This window comes from Cetorhinus maximus, chromosome 10, assembly GCF_964194155.1.
Source record: "Cetorhinus maximus chromosome 10, sCetMax3.hap1.1, whole genome shotgun sequence".
NCBI lineage: Eukaryota > Metazoa > Chordata > Chondrichthyes > Lamniformes > Cetorhinidae > Cetorhinus > Cetorhinus maximus.
Window position 1 is genome coordinate 129748192 of NC_135888.1, and position 13928 is coordinate 129762119.

The 13928-nt window shown below is 44.8% G+C and overlaps 1 protein-coding gene across 1 annotated transcript in view; it reads right to left on the bottom strand.

The window, feature by feature from the left end:
• Window positions 1-13928, bottom strand: part of LOC144686013 (tyrosine-protein kinase ITK/TSK-like) — a 72614-nt gene that overhangs the window by 43441 nt on the left and 15245 nt on the right. The window contains exons 3-9 of the mRNA XM_078551133.1: window positions 11269-11350; window positions 10415-10543; window positions 9014-9051; window positions 8745-8929; window positions 6134-6199; window positions 4007-4061; window positions 2158-2237 (exon numbers count right to left, since the gene is read on the bottom strand). Coding sequence (XP_078407259.1) covers window positions 2158-2237; window positions 4007-4061; window positions 6134-6199; window positions 8745-8929; window positions 9014-9051; window positions 10415-10543; window positions 11269-11350 — 635 coding nt within the window. The remainder of the gene's footprint in view (window positions 1-2157; window positions 2238-4006; window positions 4062-6133; window positions 6200-8744; window positions 8930-9013; window positions 9052-10414; window positions 10544-11268; window positions 11351-13928) is intronic.

Below are 13928 nucleotides of genomic sequence, written 5' to 3' on the forward strand. Positions count from 1 at the left end.
CCTGGTGATTGGAATTTTCCCAAGTTCCTCCCTCCCTTCCATTTCCTGATTTACAGCTATTTCCGAGATGTTACTTGTGCCCTCTACAGTGAAGACCGAGGCAAAATACCCGTACAGTTCATCCGCCATATCCCTCCTTTCCATAATCAATTCCCCAGCCACACTTTCTATAGGACCAATGCTCACTTTCTTAACTCTTCTTCTTTAAATATCAATAGAAACTCTTCCTATCTGTCTTTATATTACTAGCTAGCTTTCTCTCCTACTCTAATTTTTCTTTCTGTTATAGAGTTGATCTTCAGAAAACTTTTCTAAGTGGAACCATTTAACTTTATTTACAAGACAGCAGCAGCAACTACACGTGTGCATCAAACTCCACGCTAAAGAAGAGCTCTCCTGTGGAAGTTCCCAGCGCTGCTAACATGTTGGTTTACACAGATAATGTGATCTAACAATACAGGATTATTCTTAAAGCTATAGTCCTACATTTCCCAAAACTATAATTACTACACCTTCCTTATTAATCTATTTGTCATTATTTTCTGTTCTTTCTATTCTTTCCAATGTTCTGACCTGCCACCCATCTTTGTGTAATTGTATGCTTTTTCTTTAAGTTCGATACTGTCTTTAACTTTTTTAGTTAACTACAGATAGTGGGCCCTCCCCTTGGAATTTTTCTTTCTCATTAGAATGTATATATTCTGTGTATTCTGAAGTATCCCTTTAAATGTCTGCCATTAAGCCTCTATTGACCTATCCCTTAACCTCATTTGCCAGTTTACTTTAGCTAGCTCTGCTTTCATGCCCTCATAATTGCCCTTATTTAAGTTTAAAATACTAGTCTTGGATGCACTAGTTTCTCCCTCAGAATGAATGTAAATGTCAATCACTGCTATTACAATCGTTTCTACCTAGGGGTGTCTTCACTAGGAGGCTATAAATTATTCCTATCTCGTTGCTCAATATCAGGTCTAGTATAGCCTGCTCTCTGTTTGGCTCCAGAACATACTGTTCCAAGAAACTATCCGAAAACATTCCATGAACTTCCAGTCTATGCGTAGATTAAAATTGCCCATGATTATTGTTGTACCTTTCTGGCAAGCTCCCATTACCTCTACTTTAATACTCTGTCCTTGCATGTAGTTACAATTAGGGGGCCTGAATATCACCCCCACAAATTATTTTTTGCCTTTATTATTCCTCATCTCAACCCAAACCGTTTCTACACCCTGGTTTCCTGAACTTAGGTATTCCCTTTCAAATATGTTAATACCATCATCAATTAACAGAGCCACTCCTCCACCTTTTCTTAACTTCCTGTCCTTCCTACATGTCACGTACCCTTCAACATTCAGGTTCTAATCTAGGTCATCCTGTAGCACTGCCTCTCTAATGTCTTTCAGATCGTACTTATTTATTTCTATTTGTGCTATCAGTTCATCTGGTTTGTTTTGAATGCTACATGCATTTGGATACAGAGCCTTTAGTTTTGTCCTATTATTATTTTTGCAGCGTCTAGCCTTTCTGCTGATTTACTCTTCAATTTGTACTGTCTGTCCATTACTGCCATGGCCTGTTTATCATTTCCCATGTTAATACCTTTCTCTCTTGCCTTGGGGTGTGTGTGTTTGGGCGTGAGACAGGGTTAGCAGTTTCCAGAATAGTGTGTTGGAATGTGAGACAGGGTTAGCTGCATCCAGTATAGTGTGTTACAGTGTGAAACAGGATTAGCTATATCCAGTATAGTGTCTGTGTGTCTGTGTGTGTGTATGCGTCTGCGTGTCTCTGTGTTTGCGTGTGTGTGTGTGTCTGTGTGTGTGTTGCGCATGTGTGGCTGGATACTGTGACCTGTGAGGCATTCAGTAATTCTGAATTTTTCACACATCTGCAGAGTTGGATGCACAAATTCTGCGCCCACGGATTTCAATCATTTGTGTGTCAGAGTTATCCGTGCTCTGAGGTTAACTGCTCTATCACAGAAAATCTTAAGGACCTTCCTCTCTAAGAAGTCCTCAGCCTCCACCTTGCCGGCTGTCTTTGTCTTTTGCTTCTGGAGCACCTACTCACCCTATCTCTCTCTCTCTCTGTGTCAGGCGTTATAGAAATGATCCCACAGTGGAAAATGCCGATTGGTGTAATGGGTTAGAAAGCCCTTACCTGGTAGCTTTGGTGAATACCGAGACCGTGTACATCCCAGCCTGTCTTGAGTCTCTCACCATGAAAGCTCCTTGTTTACCCTGGAACATAGTCATTATCAGGATGAATAATTATTAGACCCACAGTATCACACAATCAAAGACAGATTTTTTAAAAATTCGTCCACAGGACATAGGCATTGCTGGCTGGGCCAGCATTTATTGCCCATCCATTATTGCCCTTGAGAAGCTGCATGGTTTGCTAGGCCATTTCAGAGGGGGTTTAAGTGGATCCAGAATCATGTGTAAGCCAGACCAGGTAAGGACAACAGATTTCCTTCCCTAAAGGACATTAGTGAATCAAATAGATTTTTACAACAATCGACAATGGTTTCATGGTCATCATTAGACTTTTAATTCCAGATTTTTATTGAATTCATTATTCTGGGTCTCTGGATTATTAGTCCAGTGCCAACACCACCACACCACTGCCTCCCCATTAAAGACAATGGTCTTTCCAGTGGCTTCAGATAAGCTGCTCAATTTAAACAAAACAGATTGAGACATAAATTTCAAAAGTTGACTGGGGCAAAGAAAATTTAAATGAAGTGCTGATTAATTATACCACACAGGATGTTTGTATTTGAACTGAATTGCTTGCTCTCCCTTAGGATTGTTGACCAGACAATCTCTGCCCTGAGCACAGAGTTCTGCTCTCAGCAAGTCTGGAAGTGGAAACCCAGCCACAATATTGCCAGCCCTGAATTTCTGACCTGTGCTAACAAGGTCCTGAGAGCACAGCTCATAAAATCACTCCAACCATTTTGATTCTGGAGCTAACGCGTCCCAAATGAAACTGGGAAACATTATTAGAGTGAGCAATAAGAGAAAAAGACAGGCTATAGGGAAAAGCTGGCTAGTGGGACTAATTAGATTCTCAGGAGCCGGCACAAACACGATGGGCCAAATGGCCTCCTTCTGTGCTGTGTGATCCTTTGATTCCATATCGTTACAATAGGTACAGTGCTGTAGGGATTCTGTTATTGGACTAATAATCAAGAGAACATCAGTTCAAAACCCACCAGAACAGTTTGAGAACTGTAAATTCCATTTTAAAATAAGACCTGGAATTAAAATCTGAGCGAATTTTACAGCCCTGTTTCAGTGGGAGTGGGGCCATAAAATGCGGCATGCCGATCAAAAGTCCATTGACTTCGGCGGGACCATAAAATCCTGCTGGCGTACAATTCCACCCCTGGTCTCAGTAAAAGTGGCCATGAAGTTGTCAGATTGACAACCGGTTCACTGATGTCCTTTAGCCGCCTTTACATGATCTGAGCACATCTGTGCCTCCAGTGCCAACGCGATTGGCTATTAACGTCTCTCTAAAATGGTCTAACAAGACACACAGTTCGTATCAAACCCTCTTCTAGTGATTCAAGAGGAAAGCCCACCACCACCTTCTCAGGGTGGCTAGGTGATGAGTAATAGGTGTTGGCCTTGCCAGCGACTCCCACAGCCAAAGAGCAAATGAATGAATTTTTCTTGGATATGCACTAAGTGCTGTAGCCTACAGGGCTATGGACCAAGAGCTGGAAGAGCTGTGTGTCGGCCAGCATGGACACAGTGGGCCAAATGGCCTCCTTCCGTACCACAAATTGTCTAAGTTTCTATAAACAAAACACGGCCAAAGCATGATCTATCTTTGCCCCACACTCCTGGAGGAACTCTCCTTCTCTCTGTTGTAGAGATAGGTTGGGACCTCTGCGGTTACGCGACTCCCTTCTGGGTCCAGGCACAGATGAATCTGCTTCACATTCCGGCGCCCTGGCGAAAGGAGCCACCGATGGAGGGAGGATCAATCCACTCACCTCCTTCTGAAGCAGTTGCTCTGCTTTGTTTCGGGTAATGTTCTTGTTGTACCATCTGAAAGAGGAGAGGGGTGTTACTGAGATGAACGTCCTTCACACTAGTTAAACACGGAGCCAGCTGAACACACATACAGTTTTGGAAATCTCTCGTTACGCCCATTCTGTCACGTTAGTTTGTGGGACATCCCATTTAAGGTTGTGGTGGGCATATTTCCCATGGCAGGGGCACATAAAATGGCACGGGCGCCCATCCCACCACCTTCCCGCCCACCAATTAAGGGTCAATTAGGCCTGTTACCAAGCCTCACAATACACTGGCCACGCCATAAACCTTTTAGTGTGGGCAGCAGGGCGGGAGAGGGAAGCCCGATTTTTAACCTTAACATTGTTAAAAGACAGGAAGGAAGGCGGGTTCGCTCTTCGGGGGCTGCCCTTTGCCGATCGTGGAGTGCCCCCCACCCCCCCACCTCAATTAGACTGACCCCCTCCCATCTCCCTTCCTACCTGCTTCCTCTCTTAAACAAACACTCTTCCCTGCACTGCCACTGTCCCTAATACTCCCAAACACTCCCGGCTCAAGAACCCGGTCTTACCTCCTCCAGGGATCCAAGGCCTTGGGCTCCTCTCTTCAGCTGCAGTCCTGGCGCTGCCGGGACGGAGGGAGCTTCCAGCCAATTGAATTGGCCAGAAGCTACAGAGGGCGGGACTTCTGTCCCAATGAGGGGCAGAAGACCCACTTGGTCCTCGTCAATGAGCTCCGCAGTGCTCTATTGCCGCGGGGCTGCTTGGTGTGGAGTCGGTGGGCCAACATTAAGGAGGCAATTGAAAGCGATTTTTCATGGTCCGTCCACTTTTATGGTTGGCTGACGGGCCAGGCAGCCTTTACATTTTTGCTCAAACTTTGATCCAGGGTGGGAGGGAATCTCCATGGGAAAATAAAATAATAAGAGATGTCTGGTGCCTGGTTTTTTTAATGAGTTAGGCTTTTAGATGCTTGATTATGCTGCATGGAGATATTTTGCAGTGTTTCTGTTGCTTTGTTTATTCTGTGGGGGGTTTGCAGCTCCCCCGGGGCAGCCGTCTGCCTTCAGGGAGCTCACTGGAAGCGCTCACCAGCGCCCACAGTGACGTCAGTGCCCACCCTCTTCCTGCCCCCACCAGCAGCGCTGAGCCGTTAATTGGCCAGCCAGTGTGAAATCGCGGTCGGGGGCCTGTTCCCTGTCCGTTCCCGAGTCCGCCAATCGCGCGCGCCCAACGATAGTACAGAAGGAGGCCATTCGGCCCATTGTGGTTGTACCGACTCTTTGAAAGAGCTTCTCAATTAGTCCCACTGCCCTGCTCTTTCCCTATACCCTTCCAAATCTCTTCCCTTCAAACATTTAAGAACATAAGAAAGAACATAAGAAATAGGAGCAGCAGTAGATCATTCAGCCCCTCCAACCTGCTCCACCATTCAATAAGATCGTGGCTGATCTTCAACCTCAACTTCACTTTCCTGTAATATACACAAATCCCTGAGTGTTCAAAAATCTGTCAATCTCAGTCGTGAACATACTCGTTGTCTGAGCATCCACAGCAGTCTGGTGTAGAGAATTCTAAAGTTTTATCCGATTCCCTTTTGAAAGTTCCTATTGAATTTGCTTTCCTCGCCCTTTCAGGCAGCACATCCCAGATCATCATGACTCGCTGTGTCAAAACATTTCTCCTCATCTTCCCATCTGGTTCTTTTGCCACTTACCTCAAATTTGTGTCCCCTGGTTACCAACTCTCCTGCCAGTGTCTTCCTTTAATTACTCTCAGAAAACCGTTCATGATTTTGGGAAAAAATCAGGGGAATTTTCCTAACATCTCACCAGCTTGCACCACTTTCTCTCTTTTTTGCCTTTAAAATTTGCAAATGTTACAGCTGGGAATGTTTCAGATAGCCTGGGCTTGCTTTTAGATCCCCAACCCACCCTCCAATAACCAGGGAATTCACTGTTTATGGGAGGTTTATTTAAGTGGGCGATTTCTCCCTTATCCACCAGGATAAAGCTGCCTGGAATGGATATGTTTATCTTATTAATACATGTCCTGTGAGCACACAAAAACTCTATGATCAATAAGCAGAAAATAGAATATTCTTACTCGTAGGCCTGTAGATTCTCTGGGCTCTTTTCCACCACGTAGCTGCTGGGAATATACCCGGTTATTCTGCATTGGAGCCCAAAACAGAAGCGATGTTATTACAGGAATAGGTCTCTCCCTCCTCCCCTCTTTAACTCCTTTCCCTCTCTCCTCTCCATCTATCCCTCTCCACTCCCCTTCCCACCCTCCCCCTTCTCCTCGCTCTCTTCCCTTCCTCTCTCCCCTCCATCTACCCTCCTACTCTCCCTCCCTCCTCTGCCCTTGCCCTCCTTTTCCTCTCCCATATCTTCCCCTCTCCTCTGCCCTCCCAGCTGGATTTAACATGGCCACCATGAGATGGTCAGCAGCACAACCAATGATAAGCAGCTCCAACAGGGCAAAGGGCATCTAGATCCACTTCCCCTCTGGTTCCTTTGCTAATTATGCCAAATCTGTGTCCTTTGGTTAGCCACTGCTACTGCAAATAGTGTCTCCCTATTTGCTCTATTTGATTTTGAACATCTCTTTTAAATCTGCCCTAATCTTCTCTGCTCTAAGGAGAACAAACCAGCATTTATTGCCCTCGCTCAGAGGACATTTAAGAGCCAACCACATTGCTGTGGTTCTGGAGTCACGTGTAGACCAGGCCAGTAGATTTCCTTCCTTAAAGGGAATTAGTGAACTAGATGGGTTTTTACAATGGTTTCGTGGTCACCATCAGACTTTTAATTCCAGATTTTTATTGAATTCAAATTTCACCATCTGCCATGGCAAGATTCAAACTCAGGTCCCCAGGGCATTACCCTGGGATTATTAGCCCAGCAACAATACCACTATGCCATCGCATCCCCAAGAGTACCATGTTAAATTCAGCCGGTGGCTTACCTGCCCTCCCTTGCCCCCACTGTATTTCTCCTAGTGGCGGGGGTGACATCACATGGCCATGTGGGCTATTTGAGGCCCATAAGTGAGCAACTTATGGCCACTTAAGGGCTTCATCCTGCTGCTGCCAGGATTTAATGGTGGGGGAGGGGGGTTTGGTGCAGGAGAGGCCCACTCCAAGAAACCAGCCCAGCAGCTTTGCCTGAGTGGGCTGATGATGGGCAAGGTAAGGGTGGGTCACTTCTTAATGGGCCCCTTTAATCTAAGTTTTAACCACCTACCAGGCTGCCCTGCCCCCATACACCCCTCAAACCCCAGCCCTCCACTCTCCTCACATCCTCCTCACCTCCTTCCACCCCCACCCTCGCCAGGGCCTGCCAGCTTGGCACCCAGCGAGACCCCCAAACCATCCAACTCCGCATGCCCAAAGTGGTGGAAAGTTGCCGGCCTCTGATTGGCCCACCGCCCTTCTGGATCAAGAAGTCCCGCCTCCAGCCTATTAATGGCTAATTGATCATTAAATGGTTGTGAGGCCGCCGATGTTCCCTGACTTTTTAGCTGCCCCTCAACTTTTTAGCTGGGGGAGCAGGGAACCCGGCACTTCATACAATTCAGCCCGTCAACTCTGTTTCTCTCTCCATAGATGCTGCTGGATCTGCTGAGTATTTCCAGCACTTTCTGTGCTAAGCAGCTAGTTTTGCTCTGGCTGTTGCATACCACTAGCAGGAGGCTTTACAATTATAAAGGCGTTTATATAAAGAACATAAGAAACTGGAGCAGGAGTAGGCCATTCAATAATCTTCAACCTCAACTCCAACTTCTCACACTATCCCCATATGCTTTCATTTTTTTTAGTGCCCATGAATCTATTGATCTCGGTCTTGCCTATACTCAATGACTGAGCGTCTACAGCTCCCTGGGATAGAAAATTCCAAAGCTCCACAACCCTCTGAGTGAAGAGATTTTTTCTCATCTCAGCCCAAAATTGCTGACCCCTAATTCTGAGATTGTGACCCCGTGTTCTTAATTCCCTGGTCAGGGGAAATATTTCCTCAGCATCTGCCCTGTCAAGCCCCTTAAGGATTTTATATGTTTCAATTAGGTCCAACAGGGCAGATGTGACAAAAAGGTCTTGTGACACCGTGGTATACCTCTGGGCCAGGAGCTCCAGGTTCAAGTCCCACTGCAGGACTCAATGGCCATGGAAGGGATGTTCATAACATGGCCAAACAGGTTGATTATCAGCCTGCAAATCCTTCCATTATGCCTGATGGCAGGTGATCAACCATACAGTAGAAGGCAATGGCAAACCACTACAGTGCTTTGGCCCATAATTACGGGCCAATCCAATGGAAGTCCATGGTTACTAATGCCCTCTTAGGGCATTGTATCTGAAGGAGGAGCATAGATGTAGAGAAGCTGTTTCAACTTGAGGGGAGTCCAGAACTAGGGGCCATAAAAATAAAGTAAACACTAATAAATCCAATAGGGAATTCTGGAGAAACTTCTTTTTCCAGAGAGTGATGAGAATATGGAACTCACCACCTCAAGGAGCATTAGGGGTGAACAGAGCAGATACATTCATGGGGAAGATAAACACTTGAGAGAGAAAGGAATAGTAGGGTATATTATATGGTGAAATGCAGTAAGGCAGGAGAAGCCTTAGCATAAACCCAGCATCGACCCATGGGAGTGAATGGCCCATTTCCGTGCTGGAAATTCTATGTTGTTCCAATGAGATTGACCGTACCCATTTTTATCACGTGCATGCCACCAGTTTGCGTCAATCTTCTCGATGATTACATACTCCTCGCTCTTCACCAGCGACAGGTCCTGTGCACTTTGGCCATGGAAGTCATACAGAGCTACCGCCACCACAGGCTCCGATTCCAGCTCGGTCTCCAGCTCCACTGGTTCTGGTGGCAAAGGTTTCCACTAGGTCGCAAAGCGAAAGTAACACAATAAATTGGGAGGGACCTGAGAAAAACTTGTAAGAGGCTGAATGTGTAACAGACTCACCTTGTTAAGTTCTGGAGTGGGGGGAAGAGGTTTCTTGGCTGAAAAGGCAAGAAAATAAAATTTTAGACACTTGCAATATTTGGGACGTCACCTGCACTCTCCCAGTACCACTTAGTGAAAGAAAAACATTGGTCTTCATGTGCCCAACAATTATTGAGTTGGGGTTCTCTTTGCTGCAAATGACAAATCATTGGTGTGCAGGACTTCTGACCTGTGCCCCTTGACCCTGCCCAAGGGGTCATCATTCCTACTCTGAGTGGACAGTGGGTTGGCCAGCTGAGGTTGTAGGGTGGGTGGCTGGGGGTAAGGGGAATCGCTCCAGCCCCTGCCACCGTAGAATGCAATTGCTTTGCCCACTGAAGAATAATATTAATCTTCATCTTTGGGTCTTAGGACTTCAGCTTTTCCCATTGAAATCAATGACTCTGAACTCAATAAAGTCCATGTACACATTATCCTATCATGCATTCTGCCCACCCATTTAATTTCCTTTCGAACCCTTACCACTCAGAAGGCAGCAGATACTTGGGAACACCACCACCTGCAAGTTCCCCTCCAAGTCACTTGCCATCCTGACTTGGAAATATATCATCATTCCTTCACTGTTGCTGGATCAATATCCTGGGGCTCCCACTCTAACAGCACTGTGGGTGTTCCTACACCAGATGGATCCCAGCTGCTCAAGGAGGCAGCTCACCACCACCTTCTCAAGGGCAATTAGGGATGGGTAATAAATACTGGTCACATCAATGACGCCCACATCCCATGAATGAATGAATTTTAGCCCTCCCTGATCCACCTGGGCAGGATGTTATGTAAGTAACAGGAAACATGCTGCATGGGCTTTGTGCCTATCCCATCCATTTAATCTCCTTCCATAGCCCATGTAAAGTCTACCCTATCATAGACTCTACTCGCCCATTTAACCTCCTACCATAAACCATGTACAGTCTGTCCTATCATAGACTCTACTCGCCCATTTAACCTCCTACCATAAACCATGTACAGTCTGTCCTATCATAGACTCTACTCGCCCATTTGATCTCCTACCATAACCCATGTTCAGTCTGTCCTATCATAGACTCTACTCGCCCATTTAATCTCCTACCATAAACCATGTATATTCTACCCTACAATTTCCTCACTTGGTCCCTATTTTAACAGTTAGAAGCTGGGACCAGCTGAGCTCCTCAGCTGAGGCTTGTTGTCGCACCCCATACAATAGCTGGGTCTGTGATTGGCTGAATCCACACCGAGCAAGGGTTAAACCTAGGGCTGTACTCACTGGGATATCGAGGTGGGATGGGAGGAAGGTAAACCTGTTTTGAATGAAGGAAATGCTTTTTTTTTTAAATGAAACATCACCATGTGGTGTACACCAGAAGTAAGAGTACAACGTACAGTCCCTGTTAGGATCATATAACAGGCACCCCATAGCCAACTTATCCAGCTGGGCGCAACATCTCCAGTGGCCCTCAGTCCAGAAGTTCGGGTGGTATTTGGGGATCAGAATATTGTTGTTCTTAGTTTCTGGAAGACAAAATAAGAGGAGAGAAATTGTAAATTACAGCTGAGTCTGTGTACTGAATTCAATGTGTATCTCCATTGGATAACATAGAGGGGGAGGCCATTCAGTCCCTTGAGCCTGTTCAATCAGATCATGGCTGATCTCTTAGTTCCATATCCCTCAATACCCTGACCAGACAAAGATCTATTAATCTCAGTCTTCAAAATTTACTTTGACGCCCTCCCCAGCAGCCACAGTGCTTTGCGATTCCACTAACTTTTATGTGAAAAAGTGCTTCCTGATTTCGCATCTAACAACCTAATCCTAATTTTAAGATTGTGTCCCCTTGTTCTGTATTCTTCTAATTATCAATTAGAATAAATATAAGAAACTAATTTCATCCTTATTTTTAATATCAGAAAAGGACCATTAGACGTAACAGGCCTGCCCCATTTTCAAGGCTAACCTCAACATTTCACTCCATATCTCTCAATCCCACTCACCCGCCTTCTCCCTATATCTCTCAATCCAACCTGCTCGACTTCTCCCCTTTTCCCACCACACCACCTATCCACCAAGTGGTGAGACTAGTTGTTCAGCTATTTTTAAGAGTCAGCACAGAGAAGATGGACCAAATGGTCTTTTTCTCAGATGTATTATTCTATGATCAGCTCAGTCCATTTCTAGGGTCACAAATCCCACGTGTTTATACTGCTCAATATTTGCACTGATCTCCTTTTCTCCTCACCTTCTTTGAGGGCGCTCACCCATTTTTGTCGACTCTCTTTACTTGGTGCGAACACATACAGAAAATAATTCTCGTGAACAACCTGGGAAAAAAGGGAATTAAAAAAGTGTTTGTATCAACAACAGAGCCAAGATATATTGTCAAGAATCGGTATATATGCACTCTTTCCGCTGTCACCATTTTTGTTCGCACTTTTAACATTGGAACTTCCTATGTAAACAGTTGCCTGTAACAATGAAGTTGCATGCTTTGGCCAGTAGGTAGCAACATGGAGTGAATCTCTGATATCTCGTTTCCAATTCCACCTCCATCTTTCATGTAAAAAGCTTACATTCATTAACTGAATGTGGGCCCTTCCATGCCAGAGGAAGTTCACTCAAGGCAAGTCAGAAGCTACATAATGAATAGGATGGAATATGTAAAAAGCAGAACAATGGCAGATGGAATTTAAAGCAGCTGATTAAGGAGTACACATATTTTCGTAATGATGAGAGATAAGGAACTGTGGAGGATGGAAGAGATTCGTGTCTATGTACATAAATCACGAAAAGCCAGTGCACGGGTACAAAAAGTAATCAAAAAGCTGAATGGAATGTTGGCCTTTAACACAAGGGGGCTGGAATACAAAAAATGAGAAAGTGATGCTTCAGTTATACAGAACTCTGGTCAGACCCCATCTAGAATAATGCATTCAATTCTGGGCACTGCACCTTGGCCTTGGAGGTGGTGCTGTGCAGATTTACCAAATTGATACCAGAAACTAACGGGTTAAATTATGAGGACAGGTTGCACAGACTAGGCTTATATTCCACTGAAGGTGGAAGAGTGATCTGATTGATATATTTTAGATGATCAAAGGATTCAATAGGGTAGATGGAGGGAAACCATTTCCTCTGGAGGGCGAGTCCACAACGTGGGAGCATGGCACAAGAACACAGGCCTCTCGAGCCTGCCCCACCATTCAATCAGATCATGGCTGATCTTTTTGTACCCTCAACTCTACTTTCCTGTCTGCCCCCCTATAACCCTTGACTCCCTTGTTGATCAAAAATCCATCTAACTCAGCCTTGAATATATTCAATGACCCAGCCTCCACTGGTCTCTGGGGAAAAGAATTCCACAGCCAAACAGCTCTGAGAGAAAAAAATTCTCCTTATCTCAGTCTTACTTAAACTGTGGCCTCTGGTTCTAGATTCCTCCACAAGGGAAAACACCCTCTCACCATCCATCCTGTCAAGTCCCCTCAGAATCTGATATATTTCAATAAGATCACCTTTCATTCTTCTGAACTCCATTGGGTATAGGCCAAACCTGCTCAACCTTTCGTTATAACCCTTTCATACCAGGAATCAATCGAGTGAACCTTCTCTGAACTGCTTCCGATACAATTATGTCCTTTCTTAAGTAAGGAGACCAAAACTGTATTCAAGATGTTGAACCAAGGCCCTGTACAATGGTAAACATAACTTCCCTACTTTTATATTCCATTCCTCTTGCAACAGTAACATTCCATTTGCCTTCTTAATCACTTGCTGCACCTGCATACCAACCTTTTGTGATTCATGTGCCAGGACTCCCAGATCCCTCTGTACTGTAGAATTTGCAGTCTCTCTACATTCAAATAATATACTGGTTTTCTAATCTCCCTGCCAAAGTGGACAAGTTTGCATTTTCCCAAATTGTGTTTTTAATTGTGCTTAAAGAGTTGAGGGTGAATATTGAAAGGAATCCAAGATTCTAAGTCGATTCAACACTCAACACATCTGACCAACAGAGAGCAGCAAGTAACAAAGGCAGCAGAATGTTGAACTACATAGCCAAGGAGCATGATGACCAAATTTCACACTGCTTGAGTCAGACCACACATTGAATATGTGTCAATCTTTGTCACCAAGAGAAACATTGACGATGCAGAGCAGAGACAAGCCAGAGCGAGGCGTGTTCAGGCCAGTGCCAGAGTTCCAAGTCATTGGGAGATATTTGAGCTTTCCAGCCCAGGGAAGAGGCATCTGAGAAGTTATCTTATGAAGGGATATAAGATTATTCAGGGTATAGAGAAAGGTACCTAGGAATATTTATTTAAATTAAACTGCAGGACAAGAACTCTGTTTGGTAAGTGCAGCTACTGATCGAAAGAGTAGCAGGCAACTTTAGGACTGATATCAAGAAATTATTCACACAGAGTGGGACAAACTTCCACACAAAGAAATGGAAGAGAAACCTCTAGACTTCTTTAGGAAATGAATGATTGTCTCAATGGGACAGTGTTAGAATCTATAGATGGATGAGTGAAGATGGGTTAACTGGCCTCTCTTCATCCGTAATTATTTCGTGAGCATGTAAACTTCTACAGCTCTAGATCAGATCAAGGTGGGAACTAGAACAATAAAACCATCTGTTGGACCTGATGCAGTTCTTAAATATAAATATCAGCCTCCTTTCTGGTTTCCTTGGTGGAGATTTTTGTGGCCACTTGGCAAAGTAAATCAGCAGATAGAAATTTTTAGCTTTTATGCAGCACCTTTCACAACCTCAGGAAGTCGTAAAGTGCTGCACATGCAATGCATTACTTCCAAAGTATCGCAAAGTACTTACTGCACAAAAACAGGCCATTCAGCCCAGCTGGTCTGTGCTAGTATTTATGCTCCACATAAGCCTCC